Raw genomic sequence first — 26,520 nt, 5'->3', positions numbered from 1 at the left:
ACCCCACCTCCTGACTGGCAAGCATCCACACAGTTCAGAGTGTCAATGACTCATTCATTTTCAAGTTTGATTCTGCAAAGGAACAGAAGTAAACAAAGAGTCTTAGTGAGGGGAGTAGGAGTGTGAAGACTAGATTTCGGTTAACTATCTCTTTGGGGGCGCTACACATTCTACATAACATGGGAACACTAATGGATTCAACGAATTTTAAACAAACTTAAATCATGACCAGAGGCTATGATATTGACCAGATTATTATTGGCAGCTTGAAGATTTTTTTTGTCCAAATGAGATTGACATATTGGGATTAAAATACCAATGACACAGCATAAACAGCCTTTGTGACTACCTCGATGCTTACTCATCCGAGGCAATGTTGTCAAACAATAGAAATTTAGGGCCAGCTAAGCTCACAGTTCACCAGCACCAACACTGCATGAACCAGTGTGAACTCCCCAAAGCACTGTTTATATAACCATGCTGCTTGCGGACAGTGTGATGTATTTTCTTCCCATAAGCAATGTTTTTGAGAGGACGGTGTGAAACACATTGTGGCATTTGATTAAAGTCTTATTAAGATGCTCAGTAGTCCAATTCTCCTCAAAGCACAGGTGACGGATAGCCTACATGAGAGAGTTAACTCCCTGCACGTACCACGTTAGCCTGAGGACAACTGTTCAGATGCAGATGTAATATGGGTCACTAAAATCAGACCCATAATGGACCTTGATGCACCTGCCTTGTTTCATTAACACAACTGAACAGTAGCTCAGTGGAAACAGGAAGGCTAATCCACTGCCTCTCACACTCAGGTGACTAAAACACAAGCGAGCTGCTTTTCTGGGCCTTTCTTGGAAACCAACACTTTCTCAGACACCTACTGTTGTCCTGTGATATCACTGCAAACATTTCATGCTGTTTGCATGGAGCCTGCAGAGAGAGCAATGTGAAATGTGGAAAAATAGCAAACAATATCTAGCAGTATGGAAGCCAGATGAGGAAATAAGCTCAACCAGACACTGAATAGCAGTTACCTGACTGACAACAGCTAATCAGATGGTTTAAAATTAAAAGATTTACGCTTCCTAATGAGTTTGCACGTCACTCAATCAACTAGCATGTTTTCAACCACGAAAGCGAAAAAATATGATCAAATTCACGAACGTGAATTACCATTAATCAGAGCTGATATCATTAATCGGTTGCTGCATTTCTGCATTTATTTTTTATTATACTTATTTTATACTACGGTCAACGAGTGCAGTGGCTTCTTGAGAAAGTCACGCCTGACATCTAGTGGCTAGCCGTGTAGATGAGTTAGTTATGTTGTTACACCTTCTTACTGGATTGCAGCTACTAACTGTTTTTCGTTGTTTTGTGCATTTCTCAACCCCCTACCACTGCAATGCTGAAGAAATGTTGACTAATGCGGCTAATAAACACACGAAACACTGTCCTACCGAACCAGTACAACTCCACATGCGCATTATTGTATCCACCAGTACTGTTTTTAAACTAACTGAACTATCTTCTAACTAACTAGATGAACAGTGCAGAACGTAGCTGGCGCCACTGATCACGTTTATTCCGCCGTTAACGTCCAGCGGCCTAATGCTAGCTAGGCTCGCTTTGAACCGCAATGACAACAGCGTTAGCTGCTTAGCTCGGATGATAAAAACAAACAGGCGAGCTAACTAGTCGGCTCTGTTTCACTGAGCCACCGTGCTGCTGTTTAACGAGCTGGTTATCACCCATTACTCACCATTTTCCCAGCGAGCCGAGTTCTTAAGACGACTAACGTATATTTTCCTCCTCGTCGGCTAATCCGAACAGTGTAGCCAGCTAGCTTAGCTAACTTTTCGTCTCCATAGCAACTAAAATGACAACTGCTCGCGCTAAGTCGAATGTAAACAACAGTGTGGCGCGATTTGAGTCAGGAGAATATTTTCTGACATCTGATGAGAAAAAGAAAAGAAAAAGAAATAAATCGAAGTAACGTTACTAACCGAACACTATCAACATTTCTTTTTAAATTATTCAATAAACCCGGAACTTATTGTTTGACCCTTGCTAACGGAACACGTGGATCTGTGACTGTGTACAGTCTAACATGTTCAATTTTACCCTCAATTGAACTTTGCTCAGACGTCCCATTTAGGTGTATTTTAACATGAATTCACGGTAAGTATTAAATACGTTTCAGCTTCCCCACAGTTAACTTTTAACTTTATACCGAACTAGCCAAAACAGCTTAGATGGGCATACTGTCTCGGCACATTATGTAGTTTATGTTGTGGGGAAATTATAGGCTATTCGTTCACATAATTACGCAAAATCAACCCTATCATCAACTACTGCCAGTATGCCGGAGACGCCATTAATACTGGATGGTGGACTAGCTACGGAACTGGAGAAAAGAGGTTTTCATATACAGGTATGTAATCCAAAGTGTATATACAGTCGTGACCAAAGGTTTTGAAAACTGAATTGATTTTCACAGTGATTGCTGTCTCAGTTTTTCCTGGCCATAGACCCAAAAATATCAATGTTTTTCAATCACTTTTGCCTCGTGACATGATGTTCCATCATGCTGGGAAAAAACTGTTCATCTCCAAATTGCTCCTGGAGAAGTTGCTCAGGGAGGATGTTATGATAACATTTCTTATTCATAGCAGTGTTCATGGGCTAATATTTGAGTGAACCCACTCCCTTGGATGAGAAGCAACCCCACACATTAATTGTAATTTTAGTGATAAGGTCATATTCATGACAGGGAATGACTTTGCAATTAATTTAATAACTCTTCCCAATACAAATTGCCACCATAAAAACTGAGGTAGCATACTTTGTGAAAACCAAAATTTTGTGCCATTCTCAAAACGTTTGGCCACAACTGTAGTATACAATATATCAATTTATGTCCATGATTATAATAATTTCTAAACATGGCTCATGAGACATGTTTCTGCAGGAAGATGCTCTGTGGAGTGCTAAAATCTTGTATACAAATCCAAAGGCAATAAAGGAAGTGCATTATGGGTAATACAGAACTATTAAAACTTCTGTGAGTTTCTTCCTAAGCACGAGAACAATTGACTAGACAACACTGTCTGTTTTTAGATTCCTTGAGTGTGGATCTGATGTCATAACAACAGCCACATACCAGGCTAGTATTGAAGGATTCCTCAAGCATCTTGGTCTTAAACCTGAGGAGGCAGAGCAGTTACTGATGTCGGGGGTCCAGTTAGCTAAAGACACTGCAACAGACTTCATGTCTAACTGTACAACACCAGGTGTGTATCAGTATGAGAACAAAGATCAATTCAGGTGTACTCGGTGTAATAATTCAGAAGCAAATAGACCTTGCAGAGATAGATTATTAACTGTATAGGTGATACCAATAACCTTTCAAACTAATTCACTTTTGCAGACAGAAAGGCACCTTTGGTGGCAGGTTCTCTGGGGCCTTACGGGGCGTTTCTGCATGACGGCTCGGAGTACACAGGAGCCTATGCGAACCATCTGAGTGTGGAGGTGAGACAGAAGCAGGGCCGGAGTGGGACACTTTTTCAGCCCGGGAGTTTTATGACCAAATCCGGCCCAAAATTATTTTTCCCTCCCAATCGGCCCAAACTAGAGATTAACATGAACCGGCCCATCGGGAATCCTCCCGAATCTCCCGATTAGCCTCTCCGGCTTTGGACAGAAGCTAGTGCCCCAGGGCAACATGACCCTTCAGCAGCTTTGCCTACACAGCCCCTCCCCTCCTCACCTCAGGAGCTGAAAGACTGGCATCGGCCTCAAGTCCGTTGCTTAGTGGCTGCAGGAGCTGATATCATTGCTATGGAGACCATACCGAGTCTTAAAGAGGCGGAGGCCTTGGTGGAACTGCTGAGGGAATTTCCAGACACTAAAGCCTGGCTCGCCTTCTCCTGCAAGGTAATTAAAATGACCAAAATTGGCCAGAGAACTCACTCTGGCTTATTCTTTCTGTATAGGGATGAATCTTTACATTGGCACAGTATATACATCCACTTTATTAAAAACATCATTATGGTGTATCTACTGCACAGGTGTACAATTTCAGACTATAGCCTATGAGCAAGTTGTTAGTTAACCTGAATCCCATAGTACAGTGAGACAGCATGAGAGTGGTTGTTGTGCTGATATGAATGCGTCATGCACTGCAGTGTGGATCGAGTTTTCAGTGTCGGCCATAAAAAAGAAAAGAAAAAAAAAAGCTTTACAAAAGAAAAATGAGAGGATAGTGGTGACAGCTGGGTGAGAGTTTCGAACTGGTTAACATAAAAGACATTTATAGTAAAGGTTTATTATATAGTGTGTGATCAGTTAAATTCTCCCAGATAGAATATGTAGTCTTTTTCAATATATGTTTGAAATACATTGTCACAGATTCTTCTTTGTCCATATTATTATTAATACACAAAGTATACTACTATATCTTTATATACATTTTGTAGGCTAGATAAATTACAGATTATTTTCAAGGGCTGGAGTAGGGCTCCTATATAAATTCTCAATCATATTTACATTGACTGTATTGGGTACACACATGAAGGTTGTCTGAATAAGACTGAAAGCTCTTTTTCAGGATTCACAGTGCATTTCAGATGGAAATAAGTTCTCTGAGGCTGTTCAGCTGGCCAGTAAATCAACCCAGCTGGTTGCTGTTGGGGTGAATTGCTCTCCACCTGCTCTGGTGAAACCTCTTCTAGAATCAGCCAAGTCCCAGAAGATAGACAACACAAGCTGGGTGGTTTATCCAAACAGCGGGGAAACTTGGGACCCTACCACAGGGTGAGTCATGGGTAATCAGCATCACGGGCAATACTGAGCTTAAGGACCGGTTCGGATGGCAGCCAACTTTATGGCTCCACTGTGTATTATATTAATTTATGTATATGGATTTACAGGTGGCAAGCAGGTCCCAGGGCATCATTTACAGAGCTAAGTGTTGAGTGGAAAGACCAAGGTGCTCTGTGGATTGGTGAGTCAAACTTATTTTCACACGATAAATTACAGCGGAACTACATGTCTTTGATTCGTTATCCCAGCGGCACTGAGTGTTAAATGAATTTTGCTGTCTGGACAGGAGGCTGCTGCCGAATTGGTCCCGATGACATTAAGGAGCTGAAACGTCAGTTAACCTAGATGCAAAAATCCAAAGTTAAGACTCACGACACACTAATTGATTTCTGGAACAGAGTTCATAATTAACATACAGAAAAAGAAGAAAATCATAAAAATGTTTATTTATAACGAAAAGTACCAGCTATTTTCAATTCGTACTGATTTCACATGTATATGGGATTTAAGATCTCAGCAGACGTTTCATAATACATATTTTAGATGCTGTTGTGATTTAAAATGGAGATAACTGCATGTAAGATGACAGGCACCATGCTATCAGAGCTTTTCACAAAGAACTTCACCATATACAACGAGATGAAGCCATGTGTTTCTTACAGTTACCCAAATGTGTTGGCTACCTTAAATAAAGAGTGACATTTGGTGCTTTCTTTCCATTATTTCCATTTGATTACATTGTTCATTCTACTTCCAGATTTTATTTTTTATACTATTAACGCATTTTAAACATACACTATGCACTTAATGTAAATTACACACTGTTAGGCCGTTTTATTCTCCAGATCTTTTTATGAACAAGTCCACACAGAAGCATATGATTGCAATGACAATATTTCACGCACGTGAAAATGAAATGTTTCACGCAAATAAAGTTCTCACCTTTTATGTTTTGGTTTATAGATTGCATGACTGATCTACCCATTTTTACCAGTATGTATTTCTGCAGAAGTTTCTGTATCAAAGTTCATACCCTTGTCCTGGAGCACAAACCACCTCCTCCACACTAGGGCAATGGTCCGGGGTCAGAGGGGTCACTTCCATCAGTCAGTAATGTCCTCATCCAGGTCACTGTCAGGAGAGACTTTGTGCCTGTAATCTGCAGTATTGGACAGACGTTTCCAGGCCTGTTCAGACTTGTTTCCTGTGCTGTGCGAGCGGCTTAGGCGCCCTTGCTGTTTGGATGCTCTGTCTTCTAAACCCTCGCCTGATGAATCATGGCTTCTGTGTTCTGCCCCCTGTTGGTGCAGGTCATGCCTCAGATTTTCCAGGTTCAGTGCCCAGGGTCCTAGTTTCTGCCAGTTGACTCTTTGGAAGGCCATAAGACAATGCAGGTTGCCTCCCACCTAAAAGTAAAATTAATGAACACCTTTTATTAAACCAAATTAATTAAAATGCTATTGAAAATGTATCATCAAATGCTTTATTTTTGAATGTACAAAATATCTGGCATCAAATGCACCAGTCAGTAACCTTCTTAGTTTTCCGAAACTGAATGCCTCGTTCAGTATGACGAATGTCCAAGTATTCTGGGTTCTGTGTGTTCAGATCTGTTACAATATCAGCCCACCTATGAATATATTAGCAACACAGTTTAAAACCATCTCAAAGTTAAAGTTTACTGAGGTAAATCACTGAGAGACCAATACACACATTTTAATGACCTGATCACCACAAAAAGTGAAACAAAGAGAGACTGTTTACTTTTTACAGTGCATGGCTGGATGTTTCCTGCTTGGTTCCCCAATAAGAATCCAATGCTCCATTTCATTCAGAGGAAGGGGTCCCCTGTGATAGAAAAAGGCATAATATTTCCAAAAATAATAGCAAGTAAGAAAATCTTTATGATGATTATGTTATGATCTAAAATAATGTGATAAAAAAAATTATGTGATAAACGTGAAACTGCAGTGCTGCACCTGTAAGCCTTGGCTGCTTTTAAAGGTGTAGCCTCAAAGCCCACAGGACAGAAGTAATGGTTCTGACAGTGGTAAATATAAGCCATAGATTCATCTCTCAGACCCTGGGTGAGCTTCTGCAAAGCACCCTCAGCTGTACAAGAGGAATGGACAGAAAGTAGATGCCATTTGTAGCAGTGGATAGACACCTTTCCACAAATACAGAACATTATTTTGCAGTATGAAAAAATAACAGGTGATCCTGCTTTGTCCAATGGATCTTGAAGTCTAAGCAATTATGTTTGGGAAAGTTATGGATTAGAAAACTGAGACTATGACCTCTGTTAACATACAAATACACATACTACATATTTCAGGACTTAGCTAACCAGTGTGAAAATGCAGGGTGATTCAGTTTAGTGAAAAGAGAGTTTTGTCTTGTGAGGAGTAACATATATTTTGAGTTTGTGATTAGTGAATGAATGTGACAACATTGATATTAATTTCACCTGTCTCTCCTGCTGTCTTGTGCTTGCCGTGGGGTTTATAGAGAATATAGGAACATCCTCGAACACGAAAATGATCATTGATCTGCCTGAACCATCTGTACAAAAACAGAGTCGTTAAAAGTAGACAGCACTAAAAGTAAAACCTGCCAATAATACTGTTAAAATGTGCATGTTAATATGCTATATATATATATTTATATATATATATGTGTGTGTGTGTGTGTGTGTGTGTGTGTGTGTGTGTGTGTGTGTGTGTGCGAGAGAGAGAGAGAGAGAGAGAGAGAGAGAGAGAGAGAGAGAGAGAGAGAGAGAGAGAGAGAGATCAGAGGTCCTTCATCAGCTGTGCAAGCGAAGTGTTACTGAATTAATAGGAGGAGGAACAGTCTTCCAGAGTATGAATAATGCCCTTCTCCAAGCCTAATTAGGAGTCTTCAGTACAACATAGGGTCAGGGATCATGTGTCTTGGAGGAAGCATATGCTTTGTGAGATAGGTGCTATAGGACAGGGTTTAGTGAGGTCTGAATGTTCGTATAGATGTGTCACTGAATTCCCCATGTTTTGAATCCAGAATCTCATATCAAATGATGTAATACGATACATTACATTATGATGTCATGCCTACTTTGGCAAAAGCAAGCAGAGCAATCCTACCGCATCAGCGTGGCATTGCCAGTAAACGGTCCAAATTTGATCTCTTCAAATGGGGGCTGGAAACCAAGAATATGTAGGGCCTCCTCCTGGGACATGGGTGGAAGGCTGAAAAGTCAAATAAGGGGGAAATTACTATATCTTGGTATTGCTATAAAGAACAATATACAGTTTAAAATATACACTGCGTACCACCACTAGGGGAATAGGAACTATGAGGAACAAAAGGAATTAAAGTACAAACTAACCAGCCATATCAATATTTTATACACACACACACACACACACACACACACACACTAAATGATCACATCAATAAGTCCACTTAATAACTCTACCTAATGGCCCATTACATTTGCAGTAAATGTTTTATATTTTCCACCAGAAGCCTGTACTATGTCCGTCTTTCTTGGCCTTATGAGGGACATGGGTTTCACCAAAAGGTAAGTGTGGCTTGATGTGTTTTTATTTAAACATATTTACTGTAAATGCGCTTGTAATGACCATTTATGCCAACACATGAATACTGCATTAACTTTTGTGCACAACCATGGACGTAATTGGGGGGGGGGGGGAGACGACATGTCCCCCCCACTTTTTCAAAAGTCCCCTCCAGTTTTTACGGTTAAAACCAAATATTTATATAGCGACGAATCCATGTCCCCCCCACTTTTGAAATCAAAATTACGTCCATGTGCACAACTGTAACTAGTTGTCAGGCAATTATCTTCTGAGTACACCAAACTGTCTAAAAAGGATCATTAGCCTGCAGGTAGAACCACAGAGATGCACCTAATAAAGTGGTAGAGTGTATATCACAAACATAGTTAAGATCATTTTTAATATGGAGCCAGTTTACTTAACTAAATAATCATTTGGTATTCCATAATACACCTGTTTTAGCACTCCTTATATTTCAGATGAAACAGTGAAGATATTAACCAGCAGAAGGCCAACATTTGTTTTAGAGTATTGCTGTCTATATTGGCTAAAACATTTAGGAATTACAGACCTGTTTATACATCGGGTTCCTCCACTTCATACTACCATAAGTAATTGCCACAATTAAGAATATTTTTTAAAGTTTCAGTTTTCTGCATATTACATGAAAAAGCAGAGGTTGAACCAACAAAGGAGACAAAGAATAATCAGTGTGGAGAAAACTGCTGAGGATCTAAAGCAAACCAGCTCACCCGTGAAACATGGGGGCATGAGACTGCCACCGAACCGGCTCACGTGTCCTCACCGATGCTGCGTCTGCCAACAGCACCGGCAGCCACCGAACCGGCTCACGTATACTCACTGATGCTGCGTCTGCCGGCAGCAGGATGAAGTGCATCCTAGCTGCTCAAATGCCTCCAAACTCCACCTTGGAGTCTGGAGCATAGCAGCGGCCCGAACAACAGCAGCTAGAAATAGCTGCATTACAGACATGATACCCAGTACCTGGGGATGACTATGAATGTTTGTGGGTCGCAGAGTTAATATTATGGTCCTCTGAAATAGAGTGGGAGCTAAGTATTTAAAAAATTTACATGATTCCTGAGATTCTACATTTCATCCTGAAATCTATTATTTAACTTATTAAATAACTTAAGTTATTATATAACTTTATGTTCTGGACTACCCTGCATGAGATTTAAGTTTAGTATTTTTTTGTCTAGTGAACTGAACAGAAATGTTAGAAGATGGAGTGGTAGTTGAGTCAGGTACCTTCCAGCTCCCAAGGTGCTGTATAGAAAGTTCCAGCATGAGACAAGCGATGATATTCCACATGAAGTTTTATACTGAGGGCGACTTATGCAGTACCTAAAGAGATTTTAAGAAAGAAACACAAAAAAACCCAGCTGCAGCCAAAGTACTTTTTCAGCTGTTATCATTTTCCTCAGACTAAAGACCATGAGAGCAGGTGGGTGTGAGTTGCACTCGTACCATCGGCGTAGATCCAGAACTTTCCTCTGTTTGAGCTCCTCCAGAGAAGCTTGGGGTGGAAGGTCTAGCAGGTTTCTGCTTGGGCGCTCAGATGATTTAATTTTCTTTGAGGCAAATTTCTTTAGATTACCTGTACATAAAAAATATATGCGAAAGAAAATTAATATGGCATCACAACTTACAGTATATAGATTTAGTCTGGTCAATTATTGTTTACTGAAAAGCCTGCTGCAAAGTTTAGAGAAATATGTTTACGAACACTTAATAGCCAAAGGAAATATTAATTTAATAAAATAAAAAGACTTTTTACTAAATTATTTAAATGCATTTGCATTTCAAAAGTAAAAATATTAGATATGGGTATTTTATTTAAAGCTCAAAAACATTCCAAAAAGAACTACCGGTAACTCACAACTCCTCTGTGACTGAACGATTCACCAGCAGCAACAATTCACTCTTTCTGTTTTAACAGAGTTTTGAAAGTACATAGCACATTGCTTTGTTTTTTTTACCCCTCAAATAAGTGATAAAAATGATACTAATCAAATTAGAAATCCTGTTTTATAATGTAGGAATAGCAGCAACTGAATACCAAGAACAGCTGAATGATGCAGTTGGCCACGGTTGTGTTTCGCCCACGCAGTGTCTTTCACTAAAGCAAATGTGGCTTCAATATGCAGTGTTTTGTATGCCATTTATTTTCTGAACTGTAATTACCAAATATACAAGTAATGCTTGCACATACAATATATTTCAGTGCAAATGCAAGGAGTCAAATTGTGTATATTGATTAAGAGGTGAACATTATGCACATCTCTCTAAGCAGCTGTTATAAAACCTCTATCTGAAGGTCCATTTTGATTATGAAACAGAGTTCCTAAGAAAATGATTTAATGTTTGAAAATGATTTAAGGTGGCAAGAAAATTAAATATAACTGGCAAATTAATATTTTGAACATGGTGGATATCCTGGTAATCAAATCAAAGCCTGCTACTGGTTCTCTCATTCTGTGAGGGAGGCGGTCTGATATTTGTCACCATGATGTGATTGATTGTGTAAGACTTGTACCTGTGTTAAAATTGTAAAGCGACCTTGGGTATCTTGAAAGGCGCTATATTAATTGAGCGTTCATTCATTCATTCATTCATGATGTAAGGGTTTGCTGTCTTGTAGAGGCTCGTCACAGTGAATCTGTGATTGCATGAGATGTTTCTGTGGAACCTTCCTCCGAGGGGCCACACAGGCAGTCTGATATCAAACAAAACCTTAAACCTAAAAGTCTTATTTTGAAGGATGAAGTCCGAGACTAAGACTAGTGTCCAAGAGACAATATATGATCATATTTACATCTTGGATGTAAATCTCCTACTGTACATGTTGAATATTAGATGCTCACGTGCAAGTGACAACACTGGTCGATGCCATACAGTTACATAACCATTTAAATATGATTAGCATAACAATTAACTTTCCTGTGATTTTTTTCTCGGCAGCTGTAAGCCTGTAGAGTCATACAGACTTTCACACCTCAGGAGATGGTCTAACTAAGCCACCACTCTTTTGTATACTCTTGAATTTGAGATTAATTATTTATAGAGCTTACTTGTCCTTGTTTTTCGGGTTAGAACTGCATCAAAGTCAGTGGTGTCGATCTCCCAGGCTAAAAGAGGCTTGGTGTTGGTGGACAGCGCCTCTTCCATATCACAGTCCTCTGAAGGCGTATGGATCCTGTCGGGCTGACACCGGGACGAGGCGGTGCCGTCTGATGGAGTCAGCGCTGCTCCGTTATCAGAGCTGGTCTGGGGAACATCTCTAGGGGTGGCGATAGGCCGGGCCTGGTTGAGCAGCGCGTAGTCCGAACACACTGTGTAAAATTTCTCCCGGGAGTGAGTGACCGGGCAGGTCCATGGCAGCTGGAGCTCGGCGCTGGAGGCCCGTCTGGCACGCAGGGAATCACGGGTGAACGGACTCAGGAGGCCCCGTTCATGTTCTCTGCCTGACGCCCGTAGCGGGGCCACCGGATCACCAGCACCGGACACGTTGCTGCTTTCACTTTCCGCAGTGTTAGGCATTGAACACTTGGGTAACAAGAGAATTGCCTGTTACACACTACAGCCCAGTTGCTTTAGGTCTGGCAAGACTCCTTGACTCTGCACAAGAAAAGAGGAGGACAAGCGTTTTGAGAAGTGGCCACTCTAGAAATAACCCTGTCACACAGCGGATCAGTGCTGACATGAAAACACTACAGTCCTGTGCACCAGGAGGCACCCGGTGGTGTCAGGACGTGCATGTCAAGTAATCCTCAGTAATAAATTGCATTTCTGAAATTGTTAGGTAGGGCATGGACACTGGGTGTAGAAAAGCTAAGAATACATCATTTTTACAAGAACAGTCATAACCTGAAGATATAAATAGGCCTACATCTTCCCACCCTTCTCGTCGTTGTGTTTGCTGCTATTACATGTAATCAAAGAAAAAACAATGTTTAATAGCATTTATAATCTGTCTCACTTGTGGTCATTCATAAACTTGAGAAATCTAGATTCATTAGCAAGTGAATTTCCACTCGACATGCTTATTGTATTGAAACGTATTGTATTGAATTCTGTGAAACTAGCGTTGGTTGTGGATTATTTATTAGCAATGTGAAGTCCGACACCATCCAGTAAATCTTACAAACCAAACTGAAGGAATAATATGTTTTTATATGAAATAATGTGTTATAATATGTTAACTGAAATTATGTAGGCTATACGAAACCATGAGGATGGAGACTGCGCGTCTGGTTCTTCATGACATTCCACCAAAAACGTATTTATGTTCCGCAGTATATAAAAATGCATTTCTAGAGCTGGTGGACAGTGATCATGGTTCAGTTTCAGATTTGTTACGGAAACGTTTACCTATTGTTTCTTTAATATGCTTGCAGGCCAGGGCGCCTGGCTAGCAGTGCTCAATGGGACCACCGCGTATGCTGGGTGTGTTTCTTTAAACCACACTAATAACAGGGCCACACGCCCATACTGTACGGACACGATGTGACCAGGCGGACACGCATTTTTTATTTAAAAACAAGACAAGACATAGTTCAAATATAGACATCCATTTAAAGATCGTTCACACTGGACCAGCTGCATCAATACACATCATATGGGTCAAATCACATCACTGTGAGGTTCCCCGTTATTTCAGACAAACGTTCACAAAAACACCTTTCCGTTTGCACCTTAACATAAAAGGTTGTGTAAGAAATGTTTGTACTGGGTGTTAGAAATGTATGTAGTTCCAACATAGTCCCAAATCTACCATAGATGACGACTAGGTATGTTAGGCTACTGTCAAAATGTAACGAAAGAAACGAATTTGTGTTTAATCACATACAAAACAAATGAAAACCGGATGTCGAAACATACCTTAACGCTGTCACTTTTATGCTGAAAAGACAAAACATGAAATAACTAAAAAACCTACTTCCCAGTCCGTTTGCCTTCTGTTAAAGGGCTTCTGTGGTTTATACCAATGAGAAAATTAGGGGTCTTATATTTCCATAAAAAAACACTCCAAATCCTCGATTGTCTATTCTAATACGTATATTTAAAGCAGCTGCTTTGCAGAATAACAGAACGGTAAAATGACCCGGTATTATCAGACATTAGTCTACAATATTTAGATTACAAGCGCGACTTGGTTCACCCACAGTTTCTTCCACGGGGAAGCGTAGCCCAGATGTGAGGCGCGTTTTGGGAGAGACGGCTGCGCACTAGTTACGCAGACCCGTGAAGCGCCTGCCATCCGCCGCAAACGTGTGAGCAGATCCACGACAACCTGACGAGCAACGAGCCTACGTCGTACTGTGCTACTTCAACACATCAAAATTACTACCTTCTCCTGTTTATTTAGGTTTGTCTATTTTAAATCGTTAACACAAACGAGGAAGTATTCTAGTAGTATTCACATAATCAGAACTGATTTCTGATTTTGTGTCTTTCATACTGTTGATTCGAATTTATTATATGGTATAAACGCCATTACACAGAATCAGGAAGAAACTCTAGATTTATTTTCCAGATCTGCGTGTACATAATCTACTGTTAGATAGGCTATACGAGGCACTGACCGACACTAAAAAGTGAAGCCAATCCAATCATGGCACAAAGTCGTCTAAGGGGGCTCATGTGCAAAATTATTCATAATTAAGTTCTTAATTAAGTTTGAGTTGGTATGCATGTAATGTAAGATTAATACTAATCACCACTGTCTTAAGCCATCTCCGAAAAGTGTCTACATGGCTAACGAAAGGGGTTGGCAGTACAGAAACGTTTTCAGTGAGACACGTACATCTTGGGACACGACATAAAACGACAATTATTGTACACATTCCTCATTTTTATTTATTGTATTATCCATTTATTGCACCTACACCGCTTCTTTCATGTCATCCAACTGTTACAGTTGCAATGAGTTGTACTGATTCAATAATTTATCTTTTATGACATTACAACTCAGGGTCAGAGGGCAGTTCATTATGCAGATAGAACACGGAGTGCTGAATCATCGGATAGGGTGAAGCACGGACAGTCCATGCCTGAATCACACATGACCTTCAATATAGACCAACAGTGATTTGATACGAATAAGGAATTCTTACAGTAATTAAGAGTAGCCTCACGTACTCTTACAACGGCACATGGGTTTCTTAAGCTTTAATGGTTTACAGAGGCGATTCAGTACCTGCACTTCTCTGGAGGTCAAGCGTGCCGATTTTTGCATTTCAAGCCCTCAGTTGTTACGCTGAGCATGTACACGTGTGTAATGGGTAGTTGAGGCATATCAATGCTTTAACAGTGCAAACTTGCTCTAATTTAAATGTGTTTGAAAACTAACTACAGACATGTCTGAAATACAAAATTTAAAATAGGAGGAAATTTGTGTTGCATTATGTAAATTTAATGTCAACCCTAACATACCTGAACCCTATTATGGGATGGCAGTCTGTGATTGTCAATAAAGTTTATTTGACCAATTATGTGGCCTCCAGGTAAGCGGCATGACTCAGAGGTTGATGATAATTGACACTGACTGTGGCATAGATGATGCCCAGGCTATCATGCTTGCTCTAGCTGCACCCAATGTGAAGATTGTTGGCATCACGTGCTGCTTTGGGAACACCGACGTGGATAACGTGTGTCAGAACGTGCTCCGTGTGCTCTCCGTCTGTCAGCGCACTCAGGTGGGTCCGGAGTGCACAGGCACAGAACGCCACTAACCACAGACACCTGTAAACATTAGACGTGTGCACATTTCTGTGGAACAACTTTGTATCCCAATGGATGAAACATGTTAACTAACTAGAAATCATATCTGGTGCTGATGCCGACAGTAGATGCGCTTCACTGTGTACATACAAACTCAAAGCTGCTTGTGATATTGTGATATGGATGTGCACGCTCATGGACATTCACCCCCCCCCCCCCCCCCCCCCCCCCTTTTTTTTTTCAGATCCCAGTCTTCCGAGGGGCTGCGGCCTCTTTGGTTGGAGCAATCAAACCGTTCAAAGATCATTTTGGGACAGATGGATTGGGAGATGTCCTGGAGGACAGGGACTCAGACATTTGGAAAAAGCAAGTACAGGAAGAGCATGCAGTTAATGCTTTGATCAGGCTGGTCAATGAACACCAAGGACAGGTAAACCAAAACCCAAAAAACAAAAACACATGAAAAACTATACAATGTAAGGCATAACTGCATTTCTGCTCATCTTGCTTTATCCACATTCATCTTCCCTTCTTGTGGTTGACTATTTTTTATGTTTCATGGAAAAGGTCTCCCTTGTGGCTCTGGGTCCTCTCACTAATTTAGCACTGGCTATTAGACTGGATCCTGGCATCTCGCAGAAGCTCAAAGATTTATACATCATGGGTGGCAATATGGAAGGTAGGAAAATCACAGCCCTACATCTGGTATAGTTAATAGGTCACCCTCTAACCAGTGTTTGCCTTTGCAGGAAAAGGAAATGTGAGGCCATGCACAGAGTTTAATTTCTTCATGGATCCTGAGTCTGCCTACATAGTGTTAGAGGAATACTTGTGCCCCACACACTTAGCAACATGGGAGTTTACATGTAGACACAAGCTTTCTTGGGTAAGAATCAAATACCTTTGACCAGCATCAAAGTTATTTATTTGCTTTGAGCTGTTCGAGTAGAATGCTAACCATTTCAAACACATTACTCTTTATTCAGTTTAAATAGTCTGCATAGATATTAAAAAATTTGGTGCCATTTAGAGGAAATAGGACTTCTTCACAGAGATTATCAGGTCAATGAGATTGGCTTTCCCTCTTTGACTTGGTTAGGAATTTTTTGATGAGCTGACCAACCAGGACACAGCAGCTTCAAGATTTATGAAGACCATCACCTCCAAGTGCTGGGCCTTCTCCAGAGAGCCTGCTGCCAGCATCAAAGATGTGCTCTTTGGGTCAGGGTTCGTGTCCTATGACGCATACGCTGTAGCCGCGTGTGTGGACAGCAGCGTAATCACAGAGAGCATGGAGTGTGCTGTCCGTGTGGAGACCCAGGGAGAGCTGGGCCGGGGGCTGCTGGCGCTGGACCCCACTGGTCGGCTGGATAAGAGCCACCGCGTGTTTGTGATGACGACCTGTGACCTCAGCAAGTTTAGAGCCATGCTCATGGCTTCTATAAAGCAACCCTGAGGAGTTCAGTCTGTGCTCTAGGGATTGGGGGGGGGGGGGGGGGGGGGGGGGGGGGGGGTGTTGTCTTGGCAAGCTGCGTTCTTAAATTGTGTACCGGCTGTTACTTTAGTGACTGCTGCACACTGTAGGTCTGCTAAAATATCACTAAAGTACATCCTTTGCACATCCATCCTCTCTGTGTAGGACTGGTCGTGTATGTAATCATCTGTACTGTTTCATATGTATTAATTACACTTACCTTCTTTTGTGCTGCACTGCATTTCTGTAGGAACATAATTTCCTTCTCTGTACACTTGTATATAACTGGAATTACATTAAAAAGCCTATTCACTCTTAAATGATAAATGGCTAATCAACTTAGAATTTAAAAGAATAAAAGGTCTAAGAGGGCCTGGATTAGTTTAATTACACACATAACTCATTGTAGCTGTTAAATCAGTGTGTGCCAAAAATCATCAGTAAAAATGTAACTTCAGCACACCCAAGTCCCATGACAGGACAGGACCTGCAGGTTTTCACTGCACTCAAAACCAATCCACCATATCTTTGCGTACCATATTTTGAACCTTTGGGTTTGATCTCTCTGAATTTTCATAATTGCAACTAACCATCTTTAAGACTAATGATGTAATTGAGGACAAATCATATGAGCACAAAAACATCTGATTAAACCATCACAACTGTACGTTTACCACAATTTTACACAAATTTCCCAAGAATATTTTTGTAATTGTGTTTAAACTGCTGCCCAACACGTCAGGCACTTATCAACCTCAAACACTTCCATCTTTAAATAAAAAATGTCCTGTGCTCAAACCACCATTTAGTCACTGATTTCATTAAACTTTGTTATGATAAAACACTAGTCCAAGACACGTTATCAGATTTTGGCTGGTGGACTGAATTCTTGAACCTTGTGTTTCAAAGGCAGAAAAACAGATCATTCTAACCTTGGACTAGATCAAGGGGTAATATGCAACCTTTTTTCAGGATGCAATGCCAAGAACATATCCGTTAGAACCCAAAAGTGAAATTATGGGTTCAAACTATAAAGTACAGCAAAAAAATGGTGAGTACAAGTCAGATTCTAATGCTAAACAGTATTGATATTTCACCCCCTTTTTAAATGATAAATTATACACATTACTGTATATCATCACTTGTAATATATTGGGCTCCACCAGTGTGTTTAGTAAGTTGGTTGTGAACTTTACCTGAAGTCATTGCTGATGTAACTTCAGCATGGGGCAGCCTACACAGCAACATCCCCCGCATGGCCCTGGCTGGATGGCATCGAAGTCAAACTGATAACCTGTCTCAACTATCATGGCCACACACCATCTCTGTTTCAGTTCGTGTTGAATGTCCCATAAAACAACCAGTAACAATCCAGGATTTTGACTTGAGGGACGTTTTTTTTCAGATTTGTTCTTCTATTTTACAACAGAAATGGTCATGCTAGCCCCAACAGGTTCCCAGGTGGGAGGAGCAGCACAGTGTCACCCAGCAGGGCGGCGCCACCTCAGCCAGTAATGGCCTAGGGTTAGGTATGTGGGGCCATGTGCCTAGTAGATACTTGCCGTACCTAAGGGCACCATGCCTGGTCAGGACCCTGATACCAGACACTTTCCGTCTCGCCACCCTTCAGTGCTGCTTCAGGCTTGCTTCTGCAACAAGTAGGCTGCCTGGTGTTATTTTAATGATGAAGTTTAATAATTAATAGTTTCATTCGTTCACTAATTGTTTTTAACATAACATTTAATTTTCAAATCTGTTGTGGAAGAATTAAAAGGCAAAAAAATAGATATTGCTGCCTGATATGTTTTATTTGAACCAATGATGTCCCACTCAAGGTGACAAATGAACCATATACAGAATAAACTCCAAACCTTCATTCGATAACGTTCTCCTGTTAGACAACAATTTAAACAAAGCTTGTTTTTTTACTTTAACCAGAACCCATTAAAAAAAATAAGTTAAACTTCAAATCCTGAATGCACTCATGACTCATTTGGCATTTGACTATAAAACAAACATCGGGCAAAGAATTCTGCAGTGCAGATAATGCTGTAATAATGGTCTTAATGAATGCTCAATGATCATACCCAAAGTCAATGGAAATCAACAGGTTTGGCCAAATATGATCTAAAATGAAGGTAACCAAGGCCCATTTCTTTTTAAGAATGGGGTTTATCACAAAGTGCTTAATTAACAGTTTGGTAATACTGCGTTTTAAACCATACAGTAATACTGGGCCATACAATTCGGTTCCAAAAATGAACACAGTATTACTCAAAAGGGGGGACTTCTAAAAATATAAAAAAGCACCTACAAGGGCAACACATTTATTCTTCTGTACCAATCTCTTAATTCTTTTAATCGTTGAGTTGCTGTGGTTAAAATTGCCTTAAACAAGGCTTATGCATCACAACCCCCCAAAAAAACAAATAAGAATTTTGTTAATTATGATCTAAATTTGGAGGTGGATGGTCACAATCTGGACAAACCAATTCAGACTTAAATCTTAATTTCTCCAAAGGATTTGACAAGTAAAATTATATCAGCAATACCTAGCAGTGTGGTACAAAGAAAAAAAAAAAAGATTCTAAGAAACCGTGAATTTTTTTCGTCATTTTGTTACTGCGAGGGCCATTACTTTGGGACACTGCATCTTCTTAGTTACCGTTGCTGTTGTCAGGGTTGTTGGGCCAGGGCTCGGAGTTCCAGCGGTTCAGAGCAGGAGGCCACATGCTCCAAGGATTGTAGGTGCGACTCAAGTGGTCCGTGGGAGCCGGTGTGGGCGGAGCCGTGTGGCTGACCAGGTGATCAGTGAGGTTGGTGGAGGGCAAGGTGGAGTCTGCGCCCGTAGACCAGATGGAGCTGCTGTAGGGCAGGCTGGGTGACCAGGGGTTACGCGATTTGCCCAGGATGGACTGTGGAGAGACAGACAGGTTAAAATCCATTAAGAACTGAGCAACTCTAACAAACTTCAAAACATAGGTTTTTGGTTTAGACTCAAAAGCTTACATCAACAGTGTTTAGTGTCTAAGTCAAGAAAGGTCTTACAGCTGTTGGAGTGGTTGGGGAACTGGTGCTGGTGGGCCATGGGTTTGAACGTTCAGAGTCCCAGATGGACGAGGATACCGATGTGTATTCCGGCCAGCCTGACTGAGGCTCTGCCCCACTACTCTTGGGCACAGTCATGCCACTGAAAACTGAACAGAACAAGCATACATGCAAAATCACTTAACTGATTAGCATTAGCATTCTGACGCACACCAGATGAGAATATGACGTAGCTGCGACAGCTTCTGTGGGTTTGTGTATATACCTCCAGATAAATTGAGTGGGTTGTTGAGTCCAAATGCAGAGAAAGAACTGACGGAGTTGTAACTGCTGATGTTTTCAACAGGACTCCATAACCCAGAACTAATGAGAATAACATTTAATACACAGATATTTGATTATAATACTTTTAGTGCATGAAATCTAATTAGGTAACTATGATTAACTTGCCTATCAGAGCTGTCACTCTCCACTGATGTCATGTGAGGACCAGTCAACTTCCCGAGGGCTTCCGCCTTACCTGAGCCACTGCCACCTGAGAAGGCAAACAAGCACACACAGTTGGAAGGCTTGCCGCGCACGCACGCACGCACGCCCACGCCCACGCCCACGCGGTTTAGCAGGTTTTACACACCAGGGCTTTTGTCATAGCCGGCAGCCACAGCTGCAAAAGTGGGATTTCCATTTTTCCCAGGCAGAGATGTGGACTTGGTCAGTTTATTTCCTGGAGCCTTCTTTGAATTCAACTCACTATTAAAAGAGGAGGACAAAACAAAAACAGACAAAATCAGGGATTCAAGATCCTTCAAAATGCTTGTGTGTGTGAGGGTGTGTGAGTGTGTGTGTGAGTGAGAGACCTGTTGAGCACACTACTGTAGCTTCCACGGGACACCAAGGTGGGAGAGGTGGGGGGAGGAGAGTAAGTTCTGGAAATAGCCGAGATTGGTCTCTTCAGAAATGGATCTGCATTCATGGTCTGTAAGGAGATCTGCTGCAGACTGTCGGCTTCTGACAGGAGTGAGTGAAAAAAAAAAACATTACTTGGTACTTGGATATAAAACTATAGCTGAAAATGCAACAATGACCATGTCATAAACTAAGATATAATAAAAGGCTACTACATGGAGAAAATGCAGTGTTGCAGCAGTATTCAGAAAATATAAAAAGAAGGGAAGTAATATAAAATATACAAATCTAAAAACAGTAATATAAAATACATAGTTTTTATACATAAAAGTACTTAAAAAGTTGTAGTACAGTATAAATAAAATGGTACAGTATAGTACAGTATAAAATATACAAAAACTTGTAGGTAGTAAAACATATTTATAAAATATTGCACATGCTAATATATAATATAAGGACCTGAAGGGCAGTCTGCTGATGTGTAAGGCCCAAGCTTCAGCTGACTTACGATTGCTTTCTTTGAGTGGAACATCCCATTCTGGTGGGGGGGACTCCTTCTCTCCTTCTGAACCACTACTGAAGTCCTGCATGAAGCCGTTGTTAAGGAACTTCTCCAACGGTGATGGACGCCCATCCTCCTGCTTCCCACCAGATGCTGGGGGGGGGGTCAAAGTTTTAACCACAGAGATTCAACAGCAAACAAGCTGACAAGCTAAAGTGCACTTACATCTTTGTTTGGGTGGAGGTCTTGGTTTGGGAACACTGGGGGGTCCTGCGTTGATCATGGTCTTGGGGAACGTCTTGCGCTGCTTGTTTTCCAATGGAGTGACGTATGGAAGTTCCAGAGAACTAGAAGGAAATACAACGAGAACCTTGAGAAATGGGTAAAACACACACTTTGAGCAAAGTGTAGCATCACCACCACTGGTTACATGAATAAGGGTGGCAAACAGAATTTAAAAGACATTGAGCTGCAGAAAAAATCCGTCAAATTAATGGTTGATAAAAGTTGATATAATTTTTGATCTGCTTCAAAAACAAATGAAAGGGATTTCAACCTGGTCTTCTCCACTTGATTCTCCTTCTTTGTGATTGGTTGTTTCTTGGTTTTGGGTTTTGTAGGGGAGGGAGGGATTTCATCTCGTTCTTTTTCTACCGTGACCGTCCTCACCTTTTTCTTCACTGGTTCCTGTTAAAATCCAGAACACAACGTAAGCCATGTGGACCTTGTAAAAATGCATATACTTGCAATCCAGGGTACGTGGTTTCTAATGCAGTGCAAATGTGAATAACAGCTATTGCGTCTACCTCTTTTACAATGGTCTCCGTGTCTGGGTTGGAGGTTTCGGTGGTAGTGGAGGAGCTGTCATCGTTGTCTGCAAGTGCCTCTTTTAGCTCCTCTGTGTGGGGTTTTACCTGCACCTTTCTCTCTTTCTCCTCTTTCTTTTTCTGAGCCTTTGTTTTAGTCTTCACTTTCCCTTTTGATTCCAGCACTGCACACACAAATGAAGAAAGTACTCTGGTCATATCCCCGTATACTCTCTCTTGACCTCAAACTCATTCTCAAGAAACTACTTAGGTTTTATGTCTTGCAATTGCATGATGATTACCTTTACTCTGTGAAGAATGCTGTATATTTGTTTCTGTGAATGTGCTGATGCCAGGGGACTCTGGCCGCTCCAAGTCTTTGTCCATAGCTACCAGAAGTCTGTTGTAGTCCTGATCTTCTGCACTGTGGACCTTTGGAGGCTGCAACAGGGGCGAGGTGCCCAGGTTCTGGAGCTCTTCCATGGGGCTGGAGATCGGTTGCTGCGGTTGCTGCTGCTGCTGCTTGGAGCTTCTTGCTCTGCGGTTGGTAAGCTGGGTGAGTCCTGGGCCATTATCTTTAACCAGCTGCGAGGAAGAAGCTTGCATAGATGTTGCGCGGCTTGAGCTGCCTTTGGACTTGCTGTCCGCCAGAATGCTGCTCCCGTTGGTGTTGGAGTGCGGGCCGCCTTGCCGGCCGGCAGCCCGTCCACCTCCTCCTGAGCCATATGTTCCTCTAGTGGAGTTCTGGTGTGGGTCAGCAAAGTCGTTCAAGCTGCGCGAATATTGCAAATGGTTAAAAACAGTGGGGCACCAGGAAAGGGCCACGTGCAACACAACACGAGAAGCTGCTGAACTTACTTTGCATCATTTTGAATTCTTACAATTTCCCTGAGATCAAATGGTTTTCCCGTCTCCATGGGAGAGTTGGATTCCACGGACAGGCGTCTCTTGAACGGCTCCCATATTCCCTGGGCTTCCAAGTAGGCAGTGGCAATGACCAGGAGAAACATGGAACTACAGAAGAACAGCACGCTCAGCCTCACCCATCACCATCAACGAGGCGTGTTGATCCCTCTATTCATTTAGAGTGCAAGCTGAGAAATGGACGCAAAGCTGACAAGAGCAGCACTTTATCAAAAAGGAAAAAAAAGCCAATTTCAGTGGGAACGTACATGGAATATTGTGGTTTGCTTTGCCTTACTGTGCAAGTTGATTTGCGAAATATTACAATATCTAAGCTCTTTGATATTTCAGAGATTTGATTCTGTAAGGGGGCCCAGCTCTTTTCCAGAATTGGGAGGAGGCACATTCATCATTTCAACATTTTCAGTTTCAGCAGAATTTTCTCATTTGGGTAGCAGAAGTGTCCAATAATTATCCATCAGCTGTTAATGACCCAATACGTGGAGTGTAGTGTATATGACGCTGCACCCCGTTTGACCTCACGCCGGTACTGACCTCATACAGAGGGAGACGACGATGTAGAGCTCCAGCTCCCAGTTGGGTGGGGGGATGGTGTCTGCGCACGCTGGCAGGACGTGGTAGGGCAGGGAGGCGTTCAGCACAAACACGAACTCCGAGCCACCCGCGGTCACCAGCTTCAGCTCCCGGATGACGCGTGATGAAGTGAAATCTGGTGTAAACCTGTGCCAAACCCAGACAGAAGAGAAGAGCGCCTTGAAACCACGGCTTCTCTAAGCCTAACCCTAAACAGGCCAAAAACAGGCAAGGACCAAATAATTCAGCCAAAATAAATAAATAAATAGATAAAAATAAAAAGCAACCATGTTTAATTAAATCAATGCAGGCCTTTTGTATAAATAAGTACATTCTGTATTAACCCAGCAGGGAACCTGTGATTTCAAGCACTCTTTCATAGAAACCAGTTCAGCCTCAATGGGTCTGCATGGGGAAAACAGTGGGGCAATTCACATCCCCATAGAAGTCCAGAGGGAAGACTCCACATGTGCCCCAACCACATGTATTAATAGCAGCTTCAGGCACGGGAACACACTCACGTTTGACAGGTGATGTTTACCCACAGACTTGAGGTTGGCTACACTACTGACCTACTTTCTGCCAGCACTGCAGTTGTCAAGGGAGGTTGAATATGAAATCAAGGAAGATATATTGTTATTTATTATGTTTGTTTGTTTCTACAAAGGTGAATTTGGGTCCAAATGGTCTTCTTCCTCAGTATCACACTGCATCAGCAATGGAATAAGGCAACATTCTGTGGCCACACAACAAGGGGTGGGTAAAGACCCTTTTTTATTATTTATTATTTTGTCCTGGGTTCACACATCCCTCCTGCTTACTTAAAGTAATCCAAGTCAATAGCATTTAATATTATAATTGGTTAGAGCTAGTTAGAAAACACTTGTCTCTTCTGTAAGAACTGGCTGTCTGACACTCTTTTTCATGTTTCCTTCCTGTAAGTAAAACGCACGTCAGCTTGCTGTCTACAGTTGCCCACAAAAGGTTCGTTGGTGGACTTCCCAGTATTTAAACTGGCTAGTTAGCTTAAAAGTAGGTTGCCCACATCCCCTGTAGACTTCAGTAGGTAATGGGTTTCACGATGTCAAAGTGAAGCATTTAAAATCACCGAGTTCAAAGGGGCTTCTTGACGCTCAGTCTGTCCATGTTTGGCACTACTGAATTGTATTTACTGTGAAGTTGGTCTTCAAAGTTTTAGAAAAAGGGAAATAGACATATGTAAGAATAACGGAGCAGGTCTGGGGGACAATGCTTCCACTCTGAGCCAAGTGGGGGAGCTGTTGTTTCTGATGACCCACTTGTCTGCCACCTCTGCTGTAGACATACTTCATGCGAGATGTTTGCTGTTAACCTCTCTAGAAGATTTCCAATTGACTTGTCACTCTAATAAACTAAACATAAAAACCCTGCAATTGCAATATCAAAGCAGCAGTGTAAACGCAACCACGCAAGACATACAATTCCATTCCAGGTCACAACGAACACCAAGGGCCACTCACAGTATGATGAGGTCTTTTGAAGTGTTTGGTTTAAGTGCAAATTCTTGACAGTTGAGAACTTTGAATCCGTAGCCTTCACAGACAGTGCCACTTATCTCCATGGATCGAACGTGAATCGGAAGGAGCCCAGTGTTTTCCAACCTAAATGTCCTTCGTAGAGTAAAATTGGGTTCCTTGGGTTTGTCTACACCAAAAAAATAAAAAAAAATACACAAATTAAAAAATTGTGAAGTATACATAGTTTCCAGAGAAACAGGATGGAGACAGGGGTCAGATATATTATATATATTAGTTAACTTGAGTTTTTTCCCTATTTTACAGTGAGAAATAGTCTCTGCAGTAATCTCTGTGAAACTACTCAAACCTTGTTAACAGGAGGTCTATGGACACACTCACTTTCTGAACAGTCTTTAAGGAGTGCCTCTGTCATTTTGAACCTCAGGGAGCTGCCTCGTCCCGGGACCTTCCCTGCTATCTTCACGCTTTCTCTGGTGCCCTGACCACGCACCATAATCAGCTCAACTACTGTGAGGTTGTTCCTGTTAAAGCAGCAAAGCCATGGTTGAAATCAAACATGTAAGCAAACCCTTCATATTAAACAGAGAGTGTGAAAGATGATTCCGATGAACAAGGGAAGGGGGCGTGGCCTCTCACCTGACCACGAGGAGGGAGGAGACACTGTGATTGCTGATGGGTGTGAACCTCACGCTGAAGGATTTGGCCTCACCGGGCTTTAGCAGTATGTTGAGGACAAAGGGGCGTGTGGTGCCCTCAACAAATCCCGTGGAACTCATTACTGAGGACTGACACACACCACAGCAATACCGCAGCAATTCAATTACGAGTGTCAAATTCTTTACATAGTAGAAATAGTTAGGGTAAGCAATTATATATAGATAATTCACTGTGTCACAATTTTGTTTATTAGTGCAGCAAGTAAAGGTTAATACCGACTTAGAAACGCCATAAACTTATCAGTGTAGAGCCACTCTGAGACATTTTCCAACACTTACTTGATTTCTTTGGACCTCAAATTCCAGTGTATTAATGTCCATGTTTGACAGCGTCCTCCTTGGGAACCTGGGAAGGAGAAGTGTCAGATCAAACCTGCTGCACAGCTTCAACACCATGAACTGGGCTACAGCGAAATACGTGAACATATCGTACACACAGCACGTGTACAGGGCTGGAAGCTTAACACACGGCGCACACACACTTTACATATTTACATTTCAATTTTACTTAAGTGTGCGAGATAAAACCTGATATGCAAACCACATTCTTTTGCAGGTGCAATTTTTTTTTTTGCACTACTGTTAAGAGATCAGAGTGAATATTCACGGAGACAATTTGCTGGTGAACCTGGTGCATTACCTGTCTCCTAATATTCCTGTGAAGGCTGTGGGCGTAGGGTACAGGGCAATAGGAAGAACCTGCACATACACTGGAACATCGGCTGGGTTTTCCAAGATGACCTCCTCCTCCTTATATTGACATATAAAGAGGAGAAAACACAGTTAGGCAAAAGCTTTTTTAATGAAGCACCAGAACCACAGTGATCATTACTACTACAGCTGCTGGAGCTACTGCAGGCACCGTAGTCCAACTGAACCACACAAACTACACGTACCATGTTGTTGGAGGATAAAACCAACTA

The 26,520-nt window shown here is 41.6% G+C and overlaps 5 protein-coding genes across 10 annotated transcripts in view; 2 read left to right on the top strand and 3 right to left on the bottom strand.

The window, feature by feature from the left end:
• The window catches only part of nme7 (NME/NM23 family member 7), a 30,142-nt gene extending 28,246 nt beyond the window's left edge, over positions 1–1,896 (bottom strand). Inside the window, exons 1-2 of one of the 4 annotated variants that reach the window (XM_077015056.1) lie at positions 1,763–1,896; positions 8–72 (exon numbers count right to left, since the gene is read on the bottom strand). In XM_077015056.1, the coding sequence (XP_076871171.1) occupies positions 8–25 (18 nt within the window). In that variant the 5' untranslated portion in view covers positions 26–72; positions 1,763–1,896. The remainder of the gene's footprint in view (positions 1–7; positions 73–1,762) is intronic. The other 3 variants (XM_077015054.1, XM_077015051.1, XM_077015057.1) reach the window with 3 other exon arrangements.
• A 143-nt stretch (positions 1,897–2,039) lies between these two features.
• LOC143521754 (homocysteine S-methyltransferase YbgG) lies at positions 2,040–5,549 on the top strand. 2 transcript variants are annotated; one of them, XM_077015059.1, is made up of 9 exons: positions 2,040–2,181; positions 2,362–2,434; positions 2,972–3,039; positions 3,121–3,293; positions 3,431–3,534; positions 3,778–3,939; positions 4,613–4,818; positions 4,935–5,008; positions 5,114–5,549. In XM_077015059.1, the coding sequence occupies exons 1-9, from the start codon at positions 2,171–2,173 to the stop codon at positions 5,170–5,172; spliced, it is 930 nt and encodes a 309-aa protein (XP_076871174.1). In that variant the 5' UTR covers positions 2,040–2,170; the 3' UTR covers positions 5,173–5,549. The 2 variants fall into 2 exon arrangements, with proteins under 2 accessions (XP_076871174.1, XP_076871175.1); XM_077015060.1 differs by having other exon boundaries at positions 2,042–2,181; positions 2,309–2,434.
• Positions 5,550–5,702: 153 nt separating this feature from the next.
• LOC143521751 (basic immunoglobulin-like variable motif-containing protein) lies at positions 5,703–17,940 on the bottom strand. 2 transcript variants are annotated; one of them, XM_077015048.1, is made up of 10 exons: positions 17,802–17,940; positions 11,480–12,026; positions 9,876–10,005; positions 9,657–9,752; positions 7,947–8,051; positions 7,295–7,389; positions 6,807–6,939; positions 6,592–6,675; positions 6,361–6,457; positions 5,703–6,233 (listed from the first exon to the last, which is right to left on the bottom strand). In XM_077015048.1, the coding sequence occupies exons 2-10, from the start codon at positions 11,946–11,948 to the stop codon at positions 5,931–5,933; spliced, it is 1,512 nt and encodes a 503-aa protein (XP_076871163.1). In that variant the 5' UTR covers positions 11,949–12,026; positions 17,802–17,940; the 3' UTR covers positions 5,703–5,930. The 2 variants fall into 2 exon arrangements, with proteins under 2 accessions (XP_076871163.1, XP_076871162.1); XM_077015047.1 differs by lacking the exon at positions 17,802–17,940 and adding an exon at positions 13,290–13,652.
• Positions 13,625–16,603, top strand: LOC143521753 (uncharacterized). Its single transcript, XM_077015058.1, has 6 exons — positions 13,625–13,776; positions 14,915–15,106; positions 15,376–15,561; positions 15,699–15,810; positions 15,881–16,017; positions 16,231–16,603. The coding sequence occupies exons 2-6, from the start codon at positions 14,924–14,926 to the stop codon at positions 16,585–16,587; spliced, it is 975 nt and encodes a 324-aa protein (XP_076871173.1). The 5' UTR covers positions 13,625–13,776; positions 14,915–14,923; the 3' UTR covers positions 16,588–16,603.
• A 454-nt stretch (positions 17,941–18,394) lies between the features above and the next one.
• The window catches only part of tmem131 (transmembrane protein 131), a 36,960-nt gene continuing 28,834 nt past the window's right edge, over positions 18,395–26,520 (bottom strand). Inside the window, exons 24-41 of the mRNA XM_077015046.1 lie at positions 26,238–26,347; positions 25,877–25,943; positions 25,518–25,666; positions 25,260–25,402; positions 24,864–25,047; positions 23,326–23,511; positions 22,726–22,881; positions 22,170–22,639; positions 21,868–22,052; positions 21,618–21,748; positions 21,287–21,408; positions 21,068–21,214; positions 20,511–20,661; positions 20,288–20,403; positions 20,104–20,188; positions 19,919–20,016; positions 19,654–19,802; positions 18,395–19,520 (exon numbers count right to left, since the gene is read on the bottom strand). Coding sequence (XP_076871161.1) covers positions 19,263–19,520; positions 19,654–19,802; positions 19,919–20,016; positions 20,104–20,188; positions 20,288–20,403; positions 20,511–20,661; positions 21,068–21,214; positions 21,287–21,408; positions 21,618–21,748; positions 21,868–22,052; positions 22,170–22,639; positions 22,726–22,881; positions 23,326–23,511; positions 24,864–25,047; positions 25,260–25,402; positions 25,518–25,666; positions 25,877–25,943; positions 26,238–26,347 — 2,907 coding nt within the window. The 3' untranslated portion in view covers positions 18,395–19,262. The remainder of the gene's footprint in view (positions 19,521–19,653; positions 19,803–19,918; positions 20,017–20,103; positions 20,189–20,287; positions 20,404–20,510; positions 20,662–21,067; positions 21,215–21,286; positions 21,409–21,617; positions 21,749–21,867; positions 22,053–22,169; positions 22,640–22,725; positions 22,882–23,325; positions 23,512–24,863; positions 25,048–25,259; positions 25,403–25,517; positions 25,667–25,876; positions 25,944–26,237; positions 26,348–26,520) is intronic.

The sequence above is a fragment of the Brachyhypopomus gauderio genome, chromosome 8, assembly GCF_052324685.1.
Source record: "Brachyhypopomus gauderio isolate BG-103 chromosome 8, BGAUD_0.2, whole genome shotgun sequence".
Lineage (NCBI taxonomy): Eukaryota > Metazoa > Chordata > Actinopteri > Gymnotiformes > Hypopomidae > Brachyhypopomus > Brachyhypopomus gauderio.
This window is presented reverse-complemented; position numbering and strand designations above follow the sequence as displayed.